This window comes from Helicoverpa armigera, chromosome 1 (genome assembly GCF_030705265.1).
Source record: "Helicoverpa armigera isolate CAAS_96S chromosome 1, ASM3070526v1, whole genome shotgun sequence".
Classification (NCBI taxonomy): domain Eukaryota; kingdom Metazoa; phylum Arthropoda; class Insecta; order Lepidoptera; family Noctuidae; genus Helicoverpa; species Helicoverpa armigera.
In genome coordinates this window covers 8,798,765-8,823,072 of record NC_087120.1, presented here as the reverse complement: position 1 = coordinate 8,823,072, position 24,308 = coordinate 8,798,765, and the positions used below count along the sequence as shown (strand labels likewise).

The following is a 24,308-nucleotide window of genomic DNA, read 5'->3' as shown; positions in this document are numbered from 1 at the left end:
AAGGAACATGTAGTTGTCGAAAGTTTCATAAATTGGCATGACATTCCACTCGGACAAAAAACGAAGAGAGGCAGGCCGTCGAATGCCAAACCTATACAATAACTTTATTTTAGCTGCTATTTACTAAGCGAATTCTATGTCATTTTAATTATTTTTCTAATTACAAAAAGTTCCTATTTGTATTTCCGTTTATCCATTTAAACATATTTATTACATTTTTAAATATAAATATGAAAAACGCCAAAATACAAACAACAAAAAACAAAATGGAGTGAAATGATTACAAATGCAGCCTCAAAACGGGAGGCACACCGCAAGCCGCCGCCGTACCCCGGACCACCAGTGATACCGGAGGCTGCAGCTGCGTCGAGCTCGAGCGACGAATACTTCTCTCCGCCGCCGACGCCGGCAGGGGACACCGACCAGCTTGGGATCGGGGGACCAACAGGTCGATATCAGGGTCCCCGCTACCGGTGGTTGTGTGCAGCGCATGAGATGGACTCAGAAAATGAAAGAAAACGACATGCGCGCATACTACGGATTCATAGAGGGAGGAACTAACCTCACAAAATTCATTTTATTATCTATACAATTTGTTTCAATTCCTTCAGTCAAAACAAAAGACATTTTCAACCCACCATCTCGGAAAGGGTATATTTACTCTGTCCGGAACATATATAATGACAATAATAATCATATAATCTACATGGGCGTAGCCAGCTTTGGGCTCAGGGTGGGGCAGCAGTCAACCTATCCCCGGGGGAGGGCGGGGGCCCTCCGATTTTTTGTATCTTGAGCCGTTAATTTCAAAATTATTAATCTCTTAATATTAGAGGTTTATATTTTCAGGTATAGAAAATAAACAATCACACACAGGACAAAAGCCAAAAGTAAGGGTATATAGTTTCTGACTTAAACCAAATATTACGTAAAATTTAGCCCAAACGTAGGTACTTAACTTTTTGTTTGTTGACAATTGCAAAAATAACGGCATGTAGTTTCTGAATACGCGAGCGAAGCGAGCGTGAAATTTTTTACAGACTTAAACTAAATATTACGTAAAATTTAGCCCAAACGTACTTAACCTTTTGTTTCCTGACCAATACAAACACAATATAATTTCTGAATACGCGAGCGAAGCGAGCGCGAAATTTTAATTATTTTTTAAGACTTAAAACAAAAAAACTACGTTAAATGTCGCCCAAATATACATTTTCATGAATGGGGGGACTAGGTATGACACACCCGATTTACGTCTATACGAAAACCCCCTCGCTCGCATAGATAAGTCGATAAAAAAAATAAAGTTAGCAACGTCGCGCAGCTAAGCTTCGCGGACCACTCGGAATGCCTCCAGGGACCACCAGTGGTCCGCGGACTACCGGTTATAACCACTGTGCTAAACGATCGTTCTAATGTACATGGCTGGGCAAGCAAAATAGCGAGCGCGGTTTTTACACTAGGATAAAATTGCATTTCCGAAATTTTGATCACATCTACCAGTTCCATCTCTTTCAATGCATTATTTTTTGGATTAGATGCACGGCTCGGCTCGCTTCGCCACATAGAGGTAGCAACTATTCTTTTAGGGAATACGGCGCGCTTTCAAATGACGCGCGAACCGCGCACGTTCGGAAACTCGAGCGTGCATTTTGTTTTGATCGCGCTCTTTTCAAAGTCGACAATTTTTTTGTGCAATAACTTACGGATATTACATATGTTGTTGATGTTGTTAGTTAGAGTTAGTAAAAAAAAACATTGTTTAATCAGACACCTTATAGGTCAGAGCCAGGGCCCAGGGTGGGGCAAGTGCCCCAGCTTGCCCCAGTGTGGCTACGCCCATGATAATCTAAGTAAAGAATTATGCAACCCATTCGTTCGTTGATTTTGCTCTAAAATGCAAATGTACTTATCAAGTAATAGATCCCGGGCACGTTCTAGTAGCATTAGTTATTCATTGAAGTTTCCCACATCATCACATCACCAGTGTCGTGTTTACGATATTATTGACTAGCCCTATGGGTATTTCACTGTCACTCTTGAGAGTAACTCTGTCTGTCCGTCTGTTACGCTTAACGTACGTACGTAAGGGACAGAAGATCAGCTCCTGAATCGGTCAAAAGTGTGGCTGAAGTTCGTCGGTCGGAAACAATGATCCGTGTACAAATGAGGTACTGGGAGTTCGAGAAATGTCGCAATTTGTAGTGGGATACTGCCAATTTTATTAGAACCCATAGGCTGTCGAACACACATTTCGTTGCGATATTGTAGACAAAATCGATTGATGCTCTATGACAGCAATGAATCTCGACGATTTTTAAACAGAATAAGAAAGTACAATTCTTGCTTTCAAATGACATCATTTAGTGTGGGTAATGAGGTCATCATGCCTGAATCTTCAGTTGCATTTATGGCACAAGGGCGAGTTTATTATAGGATTGGCTCTTTGTTTCCGACAAATAATGATCAACCAAGATTTCTACACATTTATTTGTAAAATAGTTTTTTTCGTCCAATGGTGGTTAACCAATGGTTAAGTACGGGCCCAGCCCTACCAATGTTGTAGCTGTAATATGATACATTAGCAAACGCGTATGAAGAGCTTTTCCCTGGCTGGCGGCCTTAAATTCTAGGCATCCACAGGGATTTGTCCGGTTGAGCAGTCAACAGGCTCCTTAGCTGAACTGCGAGATGGCACTCCAAAAAAAAGCGTAAGAAAATAAAGGTATGATCAAAAGACTTGCGTTAGACAGAAAGATTTAGTTGCAGTTTGTTTCCATTGAAGAGTATATAAATACAGTTACTAGCACTGTCCTATACTTGGCAGATATATAGGCCGTAAAAAAGACGGCTTATCTGTTGGTGCAATATTAGTAGGCGGATTGCCAGAAGAATACGATGCCCTTGTGATGGCCCTCGAAAACTCATACGTGGACATAACATCACAACTTGTTAAGCAGAAAGTGCCAAACGTGAATATCGAAAGCGAAAAATATTGTGTGCTATCGATGTAAGGAGCCTGGACATAAAAGTCCGAATTGTCCGCAGAGAAATGGACAAAAGTCGAAGCAAGGAAATGTCAAAGAATCAACACCGATGTCTAGATGACATAGAATCAACACCGATGTTTAGTGCCGGAGGTGGTATCAGTTCGTCAGATTGGTACGTGGACAGTGGTGCCGCCACGCATAAGTCATACAGGAAAGAATGGCTTACTAACTTTAATCCTAATGTTGAGAGCAAAGAAATAATTTTGGCCAATAACAAGAAGGTTACTTCGTCTGGCATTGGTGATGTACTTTCTGGCAAAAAGCGGTACGTACTGCTACTCGTTTTAAAAATAGATGTCGACACAGAGCTTTAGGAAATCGTACTCCTTATGAGCTATGGTATTTATAACAGAAAGCCAGATCTTGCTCTTGCTTGCATTTACGTGTTTTTGGTTGTCGTGCTTACGTAAATTTGTCCCGCTTGCGATCGTCAAAAGCTAGACCCGAAAGATAATAAAAAGATATATAGTATGTAGTTTATACACGTAGTTTATAAATACCTATTTTTTATATTTATATACTTTTTTCGCTGTGTGGATGGATAATCAATGCAAAAAAATGCATTCAAAAAGAACTGATTGGCTGGATTTAACAAAGAATTATAATAAGACTGAAAAAGGATATCCTTCAGAAATCTGGGCCAGTATAATAGGCTCGTATGTGATCTTGGCACAGACAACCTGGAATGCCATATTGAGATGAAGATTTTACAAGTTGTATTCATCCACTAAAACCATGGTTAAGGTTATTATCACTGCTTATGTCTAGATACGGGTAGTGTAGTTTAATGTCATAAAATACCTACTTTCTACGTTAATTAGTGTTTTCTCAGGAAAACAAGCATATATTTATAATCATTATTTTCTTTAATATCGGAAATGTCCCAAAAGCAGAACCCTGTTTGGTTCGATAGAAACGATTATGAATTAGGCTAACCAACATAAAACAATGAAAAGAAAAGGTGGTTTGAGTTTTTGTAAATATAAATTAATGGAGGGGACCACATAATTTACTGTCGTCCCATATAATTCGCTAACTAAGACAAATTTAGCAAAAGGCCCGAAGATGGGCCTATCCCTTAATTAAGCAATTAAGGATGGTTAACCCTTTGAAATTCAATAAAGATTTACTAAAAGACGCAAAAAAAATTACGCAAATATATTTTTTATAGACGATTACAAGTAAAAAACAACATCCTACACAAACATGGACAAATGGCATGATACAGACAGTAAGTCAGGTATGGCACAAGGATCAATATTTAAGTACGGACACTAGTACATATCTAGCATGCCTCGCCTTTAGATACAAAAAAATAAATCTTTATTCACTCACTAAAAACTCTTTATTATTGTAGAAGATGAAAATATATAAGATGCTTTAATAATAGGGGTTAAAGTATGAAATTGCCGATTTGTACTGAAAACCTAAATTGTATTTTTTTTAAATTTTTAACAAACTTATTTAATCAAAATAGTTGCCATTATTATCTATACATTGCGGTCATCTAATAAGAAGGTCATTTATGCCTTTACGATAGAACTCTGAGGATCTAGACTGCACAAACAGTGTGAAAGAATTTTGTTCTGCCTCCTGGGAAGAAACTTCTTGTGACGTAGATAATTGTCCAAATCACAAAAAAAATGGTCGTCCGTTAGAGCAAGGTCTGGCGAATATGGAGGAAGACGAATAGTTTCCAACTGCAGTTCCTGAAGAGTTAAAACGGTTTATTTTGCTGTATGAGGCCTCGCGTTGTCATGGAGCAATAGCGGTGAAGGTCGATTCATGAGTCGTGGCTGTTTTACTGCTAATTTTTTCAACATTATTCGGTGTTCGGCTGGGTATCTGGGTAGTTTGACTAGGATCGGCGTTCACCGTCTCTCTTAATTTCTCGTTAATCACCTGTCAGGCGGTCTTTCTCATGGCTCGTTCTTCAAGTCGAAGTTTCCACCACGAAAGCGTTTAATCCAAAATCGCACGGCGCGTTCTTTAGCAGACACCTCTTCAAATGCAGCATTGATATTGCGGGCTGTTTCTGCCGTTTACTTCCGCGTCGGAACTCATATTCAAAAATTACTCAAATTTTCGCAGTATCCATCTTTCTTGTTTAAGTTGAATAACAAAAACAATTGAACATCGATAATCAAATGTTTCACATTTTTTAAAAGAAGAACATCACAGAAACCACTTGAAAAAAGTTCCATTCGAAAACCTCAAACCATGAAGACTCTATGGCAATTCAAAAACCTACTAGAATAAAACGGCAATTTCATACTTTAACCCCTAATATTACCTGCCAGGACTTGAATGGAGGGTAGTACTGCGTTTATAGATTACAATAGTAAAGATATAATATTGATTATTTGTCTTTTTTTTTCATACAAATAAAAATACGTATAACTTGACTTAATTTATTAGTTTAAAACCATCCAGTAGAGTTGCGCGTTGCCACTCGTGCAGAACAGATAGAAAGAGATAGCAGTTGTTTTCATTGACGAAGCGACACTACGCACGTAATTTGTGAACCACGTTATGCAGAGTAGAGCCAATGTTAATTTAACTTAAATAAAATATTACAATTTTGTACCACACTATTGAATTAGGGGAACCTGTAATGATAGTTGATGATGTTGTTGTATAAATAAATAAATAAACTTGTTTAATATCTTAAATTGAATTGACTGTTCCGGGGAACGAAGTTATCTATAAACGCAACCTAATAATAAATAAACGCAACCAACTACCCCCCATTCAAGTCCTGGCAGGTAATATTAAAGCACCTTATATTGCAGCCAGGAATTTGGTAAATAGCAATCCAAAATAAATAGCGATGGTGTTCCCTACATCGCTGTTGTAACAGATGGGTGGGTCTCAGGTCAAACATGCTAAACAATATTTTATTGAACTTAAGTCTTTTCATCGAACTATACGAATCAATTTTAAAAACGACGGACTGACGAGTAGGTACCTACTCTTTCCGCTCCGGCACTGAACCTATTTATCGTTTTATACACAGATATTTAATAGTCGACAATAATAAGAATCTGAATGCTAGAAAGGACACCGCTGGCAACATCCGTAAAATCCTGCATACATAATAAATTAAATTCATTAAGAGTCTTTGTGTCCAACCAGCTATTGTGAATGTGCGCAAAGCGTGAGTAAGGGGGAAAAATCTGACATCCAAAATTTCATTCATAGTCGAGCTAAACCAACGGAAATAAAAATAAAACAACAATTAGAATTATGAGGTCGTAGGTACTAATCGGAACTTACAACGTTTCTAACAACAAACTATCAGTGTCAGAAGGCAAAACCACTAAATTCGAAAGTAGCATTGACCTGATCACCTGGTTCAAGGTTCTCGGACAAAACATTAACTATTGATTAAAAAAAAACAGTAAATTAAACTTGCAACTCCGACTATTCCGAACATGAGCATGATTTTATGAATACATATACCTATTTAATATGACTATCCCATCGAAAGTAATGTTGGACGCTACATAACGTACAACTGAAAAGATTTATTTTAATAAAGTGTTGTATTTATTACATATCATCACAAATCACATTTTTAATAAAACCGATCCTTTCACTGCAATAATAATTTAAACAAGGAAAGAGCCCAGATTTAATCAAGGAAAATATCGCATTAATCTACATGGCGATTTCTGATCTCGCGAAACATCAAACAGCTTTAATAATCAATCAAAAGATGATAATTTGAAATCCAATTTAACACTTTTATTTGCATCAGACACTTTTATTTGTCATTAAGATGTTGTAAAATGGTTTAGGGCGGAAGTGCCCCCGACCAAACGAGTCCACCGAAGCGCAAGGGTACCTAGTTTATCGAAGCGAAGCGTTTCGTCGATTTTTAAACAGTTATTTTTATTTAATAATACAAATATATCTGAACACATTCACAGTAAGCTTTAGGTATATTAGCTTGACTAATATACTACATAGACACACATAGATACATACCTACATAGATACATATAGACTGATATACTAAATATATACGCGGCCGAAAACGAGACCAACGCAGCCCGGCGACGAAGCCCGTTTTCTGTGCTGTCTAGCAGACCCAATTTTGGGTAGAATGCTCGCGGGGACACATTGACTATTTTTCTGAGATATACCTATTTATACTGTAGGAGTGTTTTTTCTGTCCAAGAAGAAACGACATTCGATGTCTGATATTATTTTAATCACATTTTTTAACACAAAATCAAGAGAAAAATCTCATGCCAAAACCTTTGACATTTAAAAAAACCATCGTGCAAGCACGTCAAACAAAAAAGTAAGAAAATGGAATGAAACCTATTTTCTTTACACAAATATACACTTCTGGACACATCTATTGGCCCACCTTAGAGTTTAGGTTTCGATGGCCCCTACCGAAATATTATTGCTAGATTGAACAAAAACTGTTGATGCAGTTTTAAACCTGATACATTTTACCTTCTTTTTCGATCGTATTGTTTTAAATTTGAATTCAGAATACCATACGACATGGAGCTACGCCTAACAAGTCGGATATGTGCCTCGTTAAAGGCAATTGATTTTTGAATAAAAACATGTTTTATCAAATAAAGGTTTAATTTAATAACGTGTGTTGCCTCCATGGGCATCTACCACAGCTCTCATATGATTAGTCATAGAGTTTATCAACCGCTCTATGAAGTTTTGAGGGATCATCTCCAATTCCTCTTCTATGGCAGTTTTCAACTCCTGCATCGTCTGGGCAACTGGCTGACGAGCCCTAACACGTCTTTTTAGCTCGTCCCACATGTGCTCAATGGGGTTCATGTCTGGGCTTCTGGCTGGCCAGTCCATAACTGTGATATTCACATCCCGAAGATATTCCCTGACGATGCCGGCCGCATGGGCTCTTGCATTATCATGCATAAAAAGGAAATTTGGGCCCACATAGTCCGCGTATGGTACGTATGGGTCACGTGGGGTTCTAAGCACTCACTAATGTACCTTTCAGCATTTAATGTTGGCAGCCGTGGTCCTGTAACAACCTCAAGTTGAGTTTTGCCGCTCGCGGATATACCGCCCCAGACAGTCCATGAGCCACCGCCATAAGCAACCCTCTCTTCAAAGCAGCATTGTGCAAAACGCTCTCCCTTACGTCGGTAGACCTTCTTCCTTCCATAATTGCCATGTAACACAATTTTAGACTCATCAGAAAAGAGTACACGGCTCCAATCTTGGTGTCTCGAATTTAAATGACTGCGTGCGAAATGAAGGCGCGCTGTTCGGTGGGCTCGCGTTAGTTTGGGCCCATTAGCTGGCTTGTGTGGTACCATATCGTGTTCTTTTAACCTTCTCCGAACAGTTCGAGCACTCACAGATACTCTGTGGAAGTCGCGAAGTTGTTTTTGTATCTCAATGGAGGTAAGGTGACGATTTCTCAAACTGGTCGTCACGATGAATCGATCCTGCCTTTCAGTTGTGACCCGAGATCATGGCCTTCCTTGCCGACGAACAAAGCCGCCAGTCTCTAGGTACCTCCAATAAACATTTCGGACCGCAGATCGACTTAAATTAAGTTGAGCACTCACGTTTCTTTGGCTGTGTCCGGCCTGAATAAGTGCCACAGCTTGGGCGGCGATTTCAGGTGCAATATCCATAGATTATTGAGAGAAACTCACCTTAATGTTAAGAATAAGTAATGTTTGTTGCAAAACCAACGATATCAATCATTTTTTCAAGAATTAAATCCAAGTAAACCAATAAAACCAAGTTTTCTTAGTAATCGATTGTTTGATATCAACAAGCAGGCTCTAAATTGTCTCTTGTTTCTTTAAATTCTGTATTCGAAATTCAAAAAAAGACTATTGGATGAAATTGTGAATGTGCAAGGTTCAAAACTGCATAAAAACCTTTTGCTGGACCTAATATAAAAATTCAGCTAGGACCAAACGAAATTGAAAACACAAGGTGGGCCTATAGATGTGTCCAGAAGTGTATTTATTTTTGAATGCATGCATATTATAACACCCAGACTACAGCCAACACACATGCTTATCACACAAATGTTGACCGTAGTGGAAATAGAAACCTGGCCCAATCAGTTCGGCAGTCCGGCATGATCATTGCACTGATGAGATCAGTCTTTTAACAAATAAATAAGAAAATTAAACTTTCTCCTGATCTATGGCATTCGCATAGAACATATTCACTGGCCACAATGGCAGAATTTTTTCAAGGTTTTACTAAAAGTTTAATTATTTTTCATTAAATAAATTTTACTTTAAGATAGTTTTTAATTTCGTTTCAAATCATCAAATCAAATCAAAACATTTATTCGCGTTCGTGACGCACAAACAAAAACGAATATACATATAAAATCACACAAAAAACAAAAACAAAACAAGAATAAAATATAACAACAGAAGAATATGGAAGAATGGAAAATATGCGTCACAATCACGCGAAATGGCCCTCGCTCAGCATATGCAGCGACCCTATCCGAAACAGAGTCGCTGCGCTGGTTTTCAGCGATGGCGTGACATGTGACGTCAATCCAAACACACACATAATATATGTACTATCTATATATATAAAGGAAAGTCGTGTTAGTTACTCCACTTATAACTCAAGAACGGCTGAAGCGATTTAGCTGAAAATTGGCAGGGAGGTAGTTTAGAGCCAGGAGAAGGACATAGGATATACATTTTTGTCACCATCTGCCTACGGGACGCGGGTGAAATAGCGGGCGGAAAGCTGGTTACTTATAGCACAGGCCTAGGCTTAGTTTAAGTGACAGTGTGTGACTTAATTGTACAAATGCTTGAACAATAAACGTTATCTTTATTTTTTTAGCTAAAGTAGGCTCCACAGCACAATAGCGAGATGAGTCCGCCGATAAAAACAATCACAATTTTTTTGATTTTTTTTTTTTATTTTTGATGTATTTAAAAAAAAACGGTAAGCCGATGTGAATGTTTTAGAACAAAAATAATTTCATACACTTTATCTTTATATATCACTATATATCATTTTTGTTTTTTTTTTAATATTAATTACACTATAAAAATATATATAGGTATGTACCTATAGCAAAAACTAAAAGTTCAATTGTTCTTTATTTATTATTTTCATTAATTGAACGCGATATCTCGAGATTGGTCATCATCACTGTCTAATCGCATGTGCGTTGCGTGCAGTAAGCAACCCTCCTCTCACCCCTGTTGCCACCTAAGACGCGTCCAACTACTTACTAGAATAATAGTCGGCCACAGATCGCTGGAGATTAATTTGTTTGTCGGAACCATTAATATTTTCCATGAATAAATACTTATATCAGTAACAGAATACATAATACAGACATATAATAGTTGCCTAGATAGACTGAAGACATTATAACTGAAGCAACAAGCAAATTTTCAATTAATATTTTTATATGGACAGCCATACTATCTACCTATGGAAGATCAAAACTTAATTTTATAAATAAAAAAAAATGCATTTAATAATAGTTTAATAATTTGATTAAATAACATAGTATACATTAACATTAGATACATTTACAGGTAAAAATATTTAAACGGTGTTCGATCAATGTAATTTATGAAGAACATTTTACCATAAATGCAAATATTACACAACATCAATAATAAAATAGTAAACGATAGACATTAGTCAAATTTTGTATGAACCCTGGGCGGTCCGCGGCCTAGAATTATTTAGATACATATTCACGAATGTAGTAAGTACATCATAGCCGAATAATAAAAATACAAATATGTTTAAAATACATATGTACTACCTATATATTTTTTTCTGTTTTTGAACTTGCATGACATAATGTCCAATGAAATACGTTTTGCAAATTATGTCTAGCGAGTAAAGGTTATGGATACAACAGCTGGACTGCTGTCTGATCAGAGGTCAAACTGACAACACTACTGAAACAACCTGAGGCTGGGAAAACTTCAGGATTAACTGAAAATAAGAAAGATAAATGAACTGTCTGGAGTAATGTGAGATGAGTGAGTGTATGCTTTTTAAAACAAGAGGTGTATCCGGTTGGCAGTTTTTGTTGTTAAATGAATAAATAATCAGGCTTTGCTCTTCATAGCTTTCAAGACTGATTACCGCTGACCGCCAATGAAAGCCCATACTACTTTACCAGCTTACATTACCTACCTACTGCTTCTGAAGTACGTACAATTAACATTAATTTTGCTACCTTTAAAAGGACCGATTTCACTAAAATAAGTTTTATTCCAAGAAAAATGATGTCACTTACTCTGGAATAGTAAGTGTTAGATTTCACCAACTAATTATTCTAAGAATAAAAAGATGAACAAAAGATAAGATTTAAACCCGATTTTGGTTATATAAAGACTTATTTCGGGATTCAAAATTACATCGAACATACAACGAATCGCATATGACAATGAAAGTTAAAAATATGGAATGGTTACTATAATGGCTAGTACCATTTTTACTCTGATAATAAAGCCATTGGTGAAATCGGACCTCAGATAACAATAGGTTCATTTCCAACAACAAGGATAGGTTGCACTTGCACCATTCAATTATACCGATAACCAAACTATAACCAGCCGTGAAATTGCGGTCTATTGGTCAAATCAGCGATATGACAACTGAAAATCGTTCGGTTACCGTCATAGTTAAGTGGTACAACTCGTATAATATTACATATTAGAGGTATAATATTATGCGTATAATAAGTTTAATATGCATAGATACATACATTCACACAAAAACGCTATAAACTAGAAAGTAGATATATGAAATTATCACATGATTTTTTTAAATTGCATTTTCAAATAGATTAAACGTTATTTGGCGAAATAGGAGAAAGTACGGGAATGTACTTTTTCGTATGACTTATTGTATTGCGTCATTAAATAAAAGTGGCATGGAAGGGAAGTTATAAACACAATTTACGGGTAAAACTCATTCGGCATAATCATATCTTAACATTTATCTAATTTAATAGGGACGCTTTATACGAGCTATATATCAATTACACATTACACATATTTAATAAGAAGTGTTATGAGATTCAGCTAAGGTACACAGAACACATATAATGAGGAATTACCTACATTTCCATAGAGTACACTTTTAGTCCGTCTAGGTATTTTCACACATGACGTTTTTGACATGAGTCATGGTAACTGACATAAACTGACTAAATTGTAATAAAGAAACACACTGGGCAGAGATAGAGGTAATCATACATGTGACACGATACGTACTGGTGCAAATACTTAAGCTAACAGTCCACTTGTCGGTATCGTACGCAACGGACGCATCGTACAAAACGGATAAATATTTCACAGTGCGTCCACTGTACCAGCAGCGTACGGATTATCGACGGTGAGTACCAGCATACGGATTGACGATGCCAGTTCATTCGGATTTTCATAGTAAACGCACGTGTGGACTCTGTGAGAATGGAGGAAAGCGATGAAGAACAATTTGTCGTTGTAGCTTGTTTGTTAGCAGAAGAGGAAGATTTGGAAAAAAAGCTTCTTCTTCTTCTTCCAATATTTTGGCCGAGAGCGCAGAGCAAGTGCGCGGACTGCGTCCACTAATGGGCATTACCTATGACGTCATCGGCAGGCATCGCAAAAGTTGCCCCTCGGAGCATAGGTGTCGGCATTGTCGATTTGCGATGCGTACGATGCGGACAGGTGGACGCACTTATATGAGTTTCTATATAAATAATACTACAATCTGTTGCGTGCAATACGTCCGTTGCGTACGATACCGACAAGTGGACGCTTAACTTTAATCGAATCAATTTTGCGTCATTAATTTACACCCAAATTTGTGACTACTTGATTTTATCGGATGACGAAGCAGCTTGGTATGAGAAATACTTCTGCAGTTTGATAAGAGATTGAAATTCGATACAATTTGTATGTAGGGAGACAATGTCAACATTAAATCTCTAATCGCAAATCAACGGATAAATAGATTAAAGAAATCCACCGCAAGACATAATAAAATACAAACAATTATGCACAAATTTTCTAAAACATTGTAACTAATATAACATTAAAAACAAAGAAAACATAAGAATAAATGGGAATGTGTTAAATACTAGGTATCTTAAAATATTGGAAGTGGATTCATTAATAGAACCCATTGAAGGTCTATACTCAGATCTTTTAAGGAATGAGGTGTCAAATACTTTAAACTTCATCTATGAAGACCTAATTGCATAATAAAGCGATTTCAGTCTTGAGACTTATAGGAATGCGATGTTGGAACAAGGAAAATGTTATAATAGTTAATAATAGCGTTTATTGGCACTGTTCCTATAAGGAGATCAGCCAGTTAACACAATGCTAGATATACAACAAAATGGTCTAAAGCGTATCAGGTAAGTTTAGCAGACCTTGGATTAATAGCTAACTTAACTATGTAAATCTTGACTAATAAGTAAAAGTATAACAGGACAGTCAATATCTTATATCAGAACTGCTGTGGACATATATAAAATGCACTGCGATCCAAGACTCGTCATTTTCCACCCTACGTTTGTCATCATGAATTATCTTTATTAAGTTGCATCTCAATAATCTCGTCTTAAATAGACGTACACTTAAATAAGTCCGGTACAAAATACACGTTTACTTGTACCATCCCATTAAATTAACCCTAAAAAGGGCCCCGACACTCGAGTTTTACATCTTTCGGATTCACACTATATAATTTACAATAGATAACAATATTACAATACTTTTAAATGCAAAAGCGAATAAATATTAAGAGAAATAAAAAGGCATAAAAAATTGTCATTGATTTTGCTGTTGAACTCACATTACCTATTAATGTACTATCAACCAATCACTTTATATGACCCATTTTGTCTAAAAATCGTTTGCAAACAAACAACAAAGACCATCTCTTGCGGTGCATGCCGAATTATCTTATTGTTTTTGATTGCCTCAAGAAGAACTTATTTAAGAAGGCATACAAAACACTAATTTGACGGAAGACCCACCACAAGGTAAAAGTTTAAAATTGCATATCCACGACCCAACACGTAGTTTTGTTAATACTAAAAATATCTGAAATGCAACAAGTATTGTAAAGGAGATATCTTTTACCACGAGTACAAAAAAGTTAACCAGGCGTTTAAGATCGTTTTGGGGTTTGACGTCTGGAAAATATAGGCAAAATGGATCATAGTTCGCCAAGTTGATTTTGAATCTTAATAAATAAATAATCACTAGCATATTTACAACAGTCGATAAAGATAAAAACACTTGTATACATTATATTATTGGAACCTAACTTATTTTTAATATTTGAATAATTTTTAACAGTATATGCACGTATTTAAATACTTCTTTCGAAATACTACATGTTAATATCCTTCATAGTTCTCATTTCTACGCGCCATGTAAACTAACTAGTATTAATACAAACGTAAAAAAATATTTTATCTTCGTAAGTTCCCAAGTAGAGTATTTTGTATTATTAAAATATTAAAACGCATTTTTAAGGGAATGAAACTTCTGACAATAATTTGTCTGACCTGGGATTAGTACCATTTCGTATTATTTCTTTAATTCGTACATATGTATTTCTATTTAATTTAGTAACAGTTATGCATACTTGCATTGTGCTAGTTACATTTTTATAGATACTTCAAATGTGTATGATAAGTGCACCGAAATAGCGAAAAAAGCAAATATACCGACAGGTCCCGCGTCCCGTGTTCGATCTGTGTGATTACGCAATGTTTGTAAATGCATAGTCGTTTTTTACAATGATCTTATCTCAAAGTTCAAATGTGACCAAAAGTAATCGATACCCAAAACGCAACCAAACGAACCCAACCTATGACGGGTGTATCGATCACGAATCAAACCATTACCAACAGTGGTTTTGTTTTCTTATTGTTATAGTAAATGGAGCAACCCACCCTTACAGTAATTCCGCGTACTTATTGTAATTTTCTTTAACACACTGGCGAATTGATATTGTCACACTAATTGTGTATAGAAAAAAATCTTGAACAAATATTGACTGTTGTAAATATGCGCAAGATCTTGCTGGTCCAATAAAAGAAGTCATAACTACTGATGGTCTACCGATACTCATGGGTTGGATGCAAACAAATGAACCATTCAAAATAAATTTAAATAATTTTTAAGTATGGTAAGGTAAAACCATTGATATAATTAATAACATCATTGTAATGCTTTTGGTCTCCATTTGTGAATGTTAGCAATATTGTATTTTTGAAGACCAAAAGATAGATAAACAAACCAACAAAAATTTAGGGTTTTCTTACTAACAAACAACATGAACTCAAACCAGCCGGCATCTTAGCAAGTTCGGAGAGGCAAATTGATCTTCTAGCAAAATCTATTTTTTCACAAAATACCTGGAATTAAAAAAGATTTGTCTTAAGAAGAGCATTTTGTTAAAAAACACAAGTCGATTTGGAGTATTAATCCAGGGTACCTATCTGCATACATAGAAAAGGATATAGATGTTATAATTTTTTTTGTCACTTTATGCATATTTTTTTATTTATGATTTGCTTCATATTGTATAGCTGGTTGTAAGCTAAACAAGCCTTGAATAACTAGCCTCGAGAAAGCCACAACTTAAACCCGTTTTAAAAAATTGCCTGTATGTTATTCTGATGTTAAGCTATAATACTGCCAATCAAAATCCAGTCAGTTTTTTTTAAGAATAGAATTATTAAGATACATAAACTTTCGTGTTCATAATACACATTAGTAGAATTCGATTAAGTTTAGGACTTGCGTCACAAAAAAATAAAATTACCTTGAATGCTTGGGGTATTTCCTCAATAGCCCTGTGTATGAGGGTGCCATTAACATAAAGACAATTAGCTGCTTCATCTTCGGGAACCGTCAAAGTCTGATAAGTAAAAGTGGCTTCACGTTCAATCCTCTTAAGCAATTCCTTTGCCTCTTTACTGGCACTCACACATAAAATGTCGGATCCGGCTACAGTGATATATTTCTTTAACTCTTGAGTGCCTTTAGAAATCTGAAATAAAGAATGGCTCAATCAGAACTTAATACAACAATAACTGACATGTTTATTTGTCGAGTTTTGGGAATCTTTTTTTATTTAAAAACCAGTTTTTAAGTACCAACTAGGGTTCCCAACCATACTGTTTCAATATACTGTTTTTCGGTACAAAGTATACAAAAATACTGTTTTTTGTCCGTTCCGTTCCTTTCGTAGACAAACTACATTTCCAAACGAAACTGTCAATGTCAAGTAATTTTCACGAATGCGCAATGCAGAACATCATACGCCTGCTCCACACGTTCGCCTCATTATCGGCCCCAACGCTATTCGTCCAACGTGGATCTAGAAAATAGCATTGGTCCCAACGTTGGGGCGAGCGTTGGTAGGTGGCCGTGTCGTGTCGGTTTCATCAAAGGAATCTGCGCGCCAACGTTCGCGATCTGTCCACACGTTGGCGCTTTGCTCAGTTCTGATACAACACGCAGCGAGTGCGTACCTCGAGTGACAATGGCTTCCTCATCCAGCAAATCACCACCCAGTAGCGGCGTAAGGGGGGGGCGGAGGGGGCGGTCCGCCCCGGGTACCACGTCTAGGAGGGTGCCATCTCGGTCGGCACATATCTGCACGACCAGGATGGCGCGGGAAAAAGGGATCATTCACGGAGGGGTTTCGTAATCTGCAAAGCCTAGGTTCACTACCAGTCGCAGTGCAGGCCCGGCCCAAGACATCGCCACGGGATTGAGAGGGGTGACACAGTCCGACTGTCACCCCTCTCTTTTCCACTCACATCCTTGCCGCACCCCACTCGCGCCTTGAATGTGAAAATGAATTCCTTAAAGTTAGAAAAAGAGCGCTCGCTTCGCTCGGGGTTTTTTTTTCTTTACACATTTTAATTTATTCTGCGCTTACTTTTGTGACCCAAAACTCAGAAAATTTCGCGCTCGCTACGCTCGCGGCTTCACCACTTTGCACTGCATTCTTTTAACTACTTCGAGTACTTTTGTGTCCCATAACTCAAAATACTTCGCGCTCGCTACGATCGCGGCCATTCCACTTTACACTATTTTCTTTTAACTGGTTTGGGTACTTTTTTATCCTGTAACTTAAAAAATTTCGCTGCTTTGGGTACTTTTGAGACGCAAAACTCGAAAAATTTCGCGCTCGCTACGCTCGCGGCTTTACAAGACTTTGCAGTGCTTTCTTTTAACTGCCTTAAGGTACTTTTGTATCCCTAAACTCAAAAAATTTCGCGCTCGCTACGCTCGCGGCTTTTGAAGAATTTACAGTGGTTTCTTTTTACTGCTTTGGGTAATTTTGTGTCCCTAAACTAAAAAAATTTCGCGCTCGCTGCGCTCGCGACTTTTGCGCAACACGCATGTTTCTTTGGATTTAATTGGGTATGTTTGTGTCCCAAAAACTAAAAAACAAATGCACACGGTACTGATGGCAGGTATATGTAGAATGCGTTTAAAAATAATCCATAAAATTTTGGGGTGCTCAATAGGTAGCCGCCCCGGGTGCCATCCGATGCTACGCCGCCACTGTCACCACCGGCATGGACAAATGAAAAAGTTATACAATTTATCGAACTATATCAAGCACACCCCATAATATGGGACGCAACTCGAAAGGATCATAAAAATTAAAATTTTGTAGCTGATGCATGGCGAACCAATCAACTGAATATTGGAATGAATTTCGCAATTGAAGATTTAAAAAAAGGCGAGAATCGTTAATGAGCACATATCGCCTTTACAGAAAAAAATAAGTGACTCTACTCGATCTGGATCATCAACAGATGATATTTTTATGCCTAATTAGTTCGCTTATGTGTTGATTGATGGATTGGATACCGTCATCCACCATCTTCTTTGACGTGGTTTTTTATTTTTTCTCAGTAACAAATATAAATGTGCACTCATCACTATAAACGCGCACAGAGCAGTTTCGATTTCTGTATCGGGCATCTTCACATAGGCCCTGACTGGACAGAACCAGTTTATTGGTAAACGTGTGTACTCCTCACCGAGTTTGCAGTGCAACGTTGGAACGTGCGTTGGTACCAACGTATGGAGCCGGCCAAAAGCACAATGCATTTAAACAAAAGTTATCGGTAATTTTCGTGTTTTTTGTTTTGTCGATCGAGTTACCATCAGATCCAAAAAACGGTATTAAGTGACAGCCCTTTCACACGGCAGTCCAGTTTTGCGGGACCGGCATTTTACTGTATCCTGCAAAACTGAACTACGTGTGAACACAGCGTCCGTTTTTGCAGGATTCCCGCTTTTGACTGGACGAACGATCCAGTTTAAAGTGACAAAACCGAATCGCACAAATCGACGGGAACAGCATTTTGCAGGATCCTGCATGCGGTTTGCTCGTGTGAACGCTAACATATAATATCTTTTGCGATCAAACGGGATCCTGCAAAAAACGGTATCCTGCAAAAAACTGGACTGCCGTGTGAAAGGGCCGTGAGGTATCTTGACAAAGCAAAAATGTGTCCTAAGGCTGGAAACAGTGCTCGGCCGACGGTCAGTGCAGACCGTACGTCCAGACTGAATCACAACCAGACCACGCGCGTACCGTCAGCATAATTGTGTGCGCGTTCATAGACTTGCACAGACATAGCTACGTCCTCGTAGCTCGACCCAGGCACTGTTTCCAGCCTTATGATAATTCATAAAATAACGTAGCAGACCTCTGAACGCAGCTTAGTTCTATAACTGTCGAGTAATGGGTCGTTTACCTTAGCTGTTTGATTGAACTCTATAAGTCTATTTTAACCAGTTGGATGCGACATTATGTTTTGTCGAAATGTATTTACCTTTATCGGGGTGCACGGGAATTCAGGAAATGCTTCAGCAACTGCACTAGCTCCCGCCTCATTAGTCCTCTCAGAGATCCCAACAAAAAACTCCCTACCTGAAATATATGTCAAAGGATTTTTGAATACATATTTATTTTCATTCACGTAACGTAGTCAGCGTATTTTTTTTAACATAAAGCCTTTGGAGTTATTCAAGGTGAAACAAGTCAATTTATCTATGGGCGTACTTTTTTTAAATATGCTAACGGAAAACCATGGTATGGCATGGTAAAACCTCATAATTATAGAGCTTGTTACCTGTAAATAATACATCTGAACAGGAAATATTTGCTTCTGGATCAATCTGATCGATAACTGTTTGGCAAAGATCATTTTGCAATATCTCTTTCAAAATTTTAGCCTGGAACAAGAGATCCAATATAAATACTTCGGGAATAAAACGTGGATTTTGTTTTTTAATGATATATAATGATTACAGAGTTGATGAAGCAACCTCAGCTACCACTTCAAACGACTTCCCAAAAACAAGTTCCGTTTTACTACAAAAACTTTTAAACGTCAGTTTAAGACTTGTCTAAAAAAATGTCAAATTATGACGTTGACATATGGTTCATTTTGGAGCCACAATTTTTTTAGACAAGTGTAAAACTGGTGTTTAAGTTTTTGTAGAAAGGCCAGTTGAGTTTAATTTAGAAGCGCGAGTAGGGAAATAAAAAATAAGGAAAGATTTGATTTGATGTTTGTTTGCACCGAATATGCTCAGGACCGACTGAACTGATTTGAATAATTATTTCACTGTTAGGAAACTACAATGTCTGCGCTAAGCATGGACTATAATTTATCCGGGTGCGTTAAGAACTCTTGCAGAGACACGGGTGAAACTATGTGGAACAAGTACTAGTACCAACTAAAATAAATTCTAGATTCCCGATAATATATTGGGTGAACATAAACTATATACAGGCTGTGCATTTGAAGGTATGCAAACTAAAATAAATACTAAAGCCTGAACATCAATGAAAACCTGAAGATAAGTTGACGAACATGAAGGATATTTACTGAGTAGTAGTAATTCAGTCACTGATTCCATCAAATTATTTTTATTTTATGTTATTGAATAAGTTAATATTAAATCTATTTTATGTTGTTGTTTATTCAATTTTAGCTGTTGACCTATAATAGATATAGATATCTGCCTAATATTAATATATAGTCTATTTTTGTAAGTGTTAGGTTATGCACTGCTGTTTGGGGTGCCAAACTAGATAAATAAGAAATTTCAGAAGATGCTCTGGCCTCGCATGATTCTACAAAACCTACATCAAAAAGGGGTGCACATATGTGATATCCAAAAGCATACCTTGAGAAAATTTTACATTGGCTAAATATTTTCAAAAACAATGGCTGCAAAAGAGTGGCTTCCCAAATTTTTGCAAAAAATAGAGCTACTAATTATATAAACGACTGCCACAGTCAGATTAGGTACATTGATTGGACCAGATGTTTTAGAGAAAAAAAAACGACTGTAACAGCAAAACGACAAAATTAAATAGTGAAAAACAAGAAATTGACACTGTGATTAAGGAAATGTCTAATATATGTGTGATCCACACAAAAGCAACAACATTTGCACATTTGGGTGAAATAAATAGTAATATCATCATCATCCTCAGCATTTTATTGTTGCCTCACATCAGGCCAGGGGCCGCCTCTCAGACAGAGAACGAGGAAATAATAATAAACTTAATAATCATAATAAGGGATCGGTCTATCATCACTGACAGGACTATTGTAGCCAATAAGCCTGATATTGTGGTGATAGATCGATTAGCGCGCCGCGCGATGATAGTCGATGTCGCCGTTCCGCATGACGAGAACCTTGTGAAAGCTGAGAAAGAGAAACAAATAAAGTATCTCGACTTAGCGCACGAGGTTGTCGCCATGTGGAGTGTCGACACGGCTGTTGTTGTGCCGATTGTCGTTACGGCCAATGGTTTAATAGCCAAGAGCCTCGACGAACACCTCAGGAGGCTCTCGTTGGGCGGCTGGATCAAGGGACTGATTCAGAAGGCAGTACTCCTTGATACGGCACGTATTGTGAGGAGGTTTCTGTCTCTGGGACCCTAACCACCGGTACCTTGGACCCTGTGCCCGATATCGGTGGCAACCTATTTTTTATATTTTTAAATGTTTTTTATTTTTATATTTAATATTTAAAAATGTAAATTATATGTTCCAAATAAATAAATGACTTCAGCATTAACTTAATAAAATATAATGTCAAATAAATAATCTTGAACTGTTTAAAGTTATAATCAACACCCACGTTAATTTGCCAAGCATAATGGGGTCAATTTAATTATGACTCATTGACTTCAATAATAACGGTAGTCTATAAAAAACTTTTGGCATTATTATATACTAGTGACCCGCCCTGGCTTAACACGGGTGCAAAGCTATGTTATGTATGTTATTATACATTCAAACTTTCCTCGTTTAATCACTCTATCTATTTAAAAAAACCGCATGAAAAACAGTTGCGTGGTTTTGAAGATTTAAGAGTACAAAGGGACACGGGGCTGACAAAGCGACTTTGTTTTATACTATGTATTGACTAGCTTCTGCCAGCAGTTTAACCTACCTCTCAAGGGAAATACTTTGTGCACCCAGATTAAAGAACCCTATATGTTATTGTGACTTTTAAACTATATAATTTGACTATAGTCACATAAAAACCCATTAATCTATTTCATCTTTATAACATTAGTGTCTTCACAATCTATATGTTTATGAATATCTATCTTCTATTTAAATATACAAAAAAATACATATTTTTGGGTTATGACTCAAATATTGTGAATTTGGACGAATAATGTTTCTTCATCTCATCTGTTCGAGAGTCTGCACCCCCAGCCATTCATACTCAAAATGGAAAGACAAAAATAAAAATAGCTTATCAAAATGTTTTGGTTTTTAAATAGCAATTAGCAATTTATTCAATTTTGTTTTGTTTGAATAAATGAATTTGATGTTCCAATTTTTTTATTTTGTTATTCCACTTTATACATAATGAAGCACGTACCGGGCCACTGGTTTCAGTATGAATATTAATTATTTCTTTGTATATAATAAACAAGAGGATCAATATTAAAATATCTTCTAGGTTTCATAAGAAAGCGACCTTATCCCTGGTTGACATAGGCTATTTAGTATAGTTAATTTCAAATTTGGAAATATTTTCTCCTGGATGCTTTCTGCTGGTGAAACTGTGAGAATTTAGTATACTCTATTTTAGTAGGCACTTAACTAAAGACAAACAATCTTAGTAGTATTTTGAACTGTTAATTGGATCAGAGTGAAGCAAAGAGTGTGTAAAGACTCAGGAGTAGGACTGGAGAACAGATTCTCATTTTGTGCAAGTATTCTTAGTACCTAATAGAATCAAATAAAGCTTGAGCTTGTACCTACTCAAATAGAAACTTAATGCATATAATAAACAATAAAATTGCTCAGCAGAAGAAATGTAAATATTTCGCAATCGGTTTATAAAGCTAAATTTGCTGAGAGAAATGATTCTGTGTAAAAATTATAATAAGCACAGCTGTAAAATACTTACGTTGTTAATTTCATCAGTAGAGTTGCTTCGAGGTAGTAATGCAATACCATGGCATATAATTGCCATTTTTTCCAGCAATAGTTTTTCGGGTAGAGAACCTTGCAAAGTTACTTCAATTACTTCAACATTCAATTCCCTAAGGAGTCTTGTGTAACATTCATGCTGACGCCGAATTTCATCAAACATAACACCGTCCCCGAGAACAGATCCTGGCGACGCCTTGCCTACCAAAGCGTGAGTATATTCGTGCATTTTGAAATCCATTATCAAAAGCCAACGCAGAACACAGTTCTGCTTTTCAGTTTACAATTTTTACGCCTATTCGTTAAGCCAAACCCAGTTTCTTTGACACGGTTTAGCTATACGATGACAGTTATGAATCTCGCTCGTCTCCGTCTCGAGCAGAAAGGCAAAGGCTCCACTGGCACTGAGTTCCCAAAATTATTCTAACTTGTATCTATCTATCAGTATCAGGCTTCAATAACTATATGTCAACACCATGTCACTTGTCAGAACTGCATCAGTCACTAGTCTTTCAACTGTCAGTTTAATGTCAAACCCAGACTATCTCTCTCTGGCCTAAAGCCGTCTACACACGACGTCATATTATTTTTTCTCAAAAGTAAGAACATACGTGACAAAGTGAAGTCTGTTTTCATTTATATTTTACCTACTACTAGTTTTATGGCACATCTGTTTCTGCATGATTGTCTTCCACACTTCCACACCAATTTATAAAGACGAAAACTTTGTTTGTTTGGTTGTAATGAATAGGCTCAAAAACTACTGGACCGTTTTTAAAAATTCTTTCACCATTCGAAACACTATTCGAAAGCTACATTATCCACAAGTAACATAGGCTAAATTTTATTTTGGAAAAAAATAGGGTTCCGTAAAATATTTGGGTTTTTCGGACACAAGGTATAAAAAATCAACCAGAAAAGTTACTTATTTTTTTATTATATATTATTATATTAAATTAATTAATTATATTAAAACAAAAAAGTCACACACTATAGCTATCTATGTCGAGTGAGGCACAACAACCATTTTTTTACTTAAAAATCTTAATTTTTTTTGGGAGTTTAGATCTATGAGTATCTAAGGTACCCGTGCGGCTCAGTAGCGCGGTCGGCTCCCTATAAGCAGCGGTCGTGCGCGAAGTCTAATCATTTTTGTTCGATTTTTATTAGACTTCATTCTTAAAACTACACCTACGCAAAAGTTCTTCTCAGAGCTAAACAACAGTTCTTAGAGCTAATCAATACTTCTTTTCAGGGCTAAACAACAGTTCTTTTCAGAGCTAGAATATCCAGGCACGAGAGTCCAGGCTGGAGCGTTCCCAACGTCTTCGTGAACAAAATGTAAGGACCTCTGACTTACGCGAACGAGAGTCAAGTTTCGAGTGTTCGTAATGCCTTGCCGAACAAAGTCTGAGAACCTCCGAGCTTCGCGCTCAAGAGTCGAGGCTGGAGCGTTCCCAACGTCTTCTTGAACAAAATATAATGCTACTGCTCCACCTGCGTCTTAACGCGTAAAATTTTGAAGTTACGCAGATGTGGCCAACGTTTTATTGGCATTTTATACAAATGGCATTATTAATAGCATTAAACGTTAAGCGATAACTCGGGTGTCGGTTTTTTGGACACATCAAAGGGTTTTGGTGCGTAGCTTAGCGCGCTTAGTGATGTTGGCTACATTAATGCCATCCAAAGACTATAAAACCACTTGACTGCGCATACAGTGCCCCGACGCTCGCCAAAAGTTAGTGATTTTGCGCGTA

General features: G+C 37.0%; 1 protein-coding gene and 1 long non-coding RNA gene across 2 annotated transcripts in view; both read right to left on the bottom strand.

The window, feature by feature from the left end:
- Nucleotides 1-1,729: 1,729 nt before the first annotated feature.
- The window catches only part of LOC135116911 (uncharacterized), a 48,984-nt gene continuing 26,405 nt past the window's right edge, over nt 1,730-24,308 (bottom strand). The window contains exon 2 of the long non-coding RNA XR_010276484.1: nt 1,730-5,343. This is a non-coding gene — a long non-coding RNA (uncharacterized LOC135116911). The remainder of the gene's footprint in view (nt 5,344-24,308) is intronic.
- LOC110383370 (N(G),N(G)-dimethylarginine dimethylaminohydrolase 1) lies at nt 10,527-23,003 on the bottom strand. Its single transcript, XM_021344162.3, has 5 exons — nt 22,526-23,003; nt 19,207-19,309; nt 18,907-19,004; nt 15,864-16,091; nt 10,527-15,453 (listed from the first exon to the last, which is right to left on the bottom strand). The coding sequence occupies exons 1-5, from the start codon at nt 22,787-22,789 to the stop codon at nt 15,346-15,348; spliced, it is 801 nt and encodes a 266-aa protein (XP_021199837.3). The 5' UTR covers nt 22,790-23,003; the 3' UTR covers nt 10,527-15,345.

Bases quoted from the DNA above. Each gene is read 5' to 3' on its own strand.
- LOC110383370 (XM_021344162.3), bottom strand. From the start codon at position 22,789: ATGGATTTCAAAATGCACGAATATACTCACGCTTTGGTAGGCAAGGCG. The intron at 16,092-18,906 runs GTAAATACATTT...TCTTTATTTCAG, and splicing joins TCCCGTGCACCCCGATAAAG to ATTTCTAAAGGCACTCAAGA. The intron at 15,454-15,863 runs GTAATTTTATTT...TTTTAATTCCAG, and splicing joins AAATACCCCAAGCATTCAAG to GTATTTTGTGAAAAAATAGA.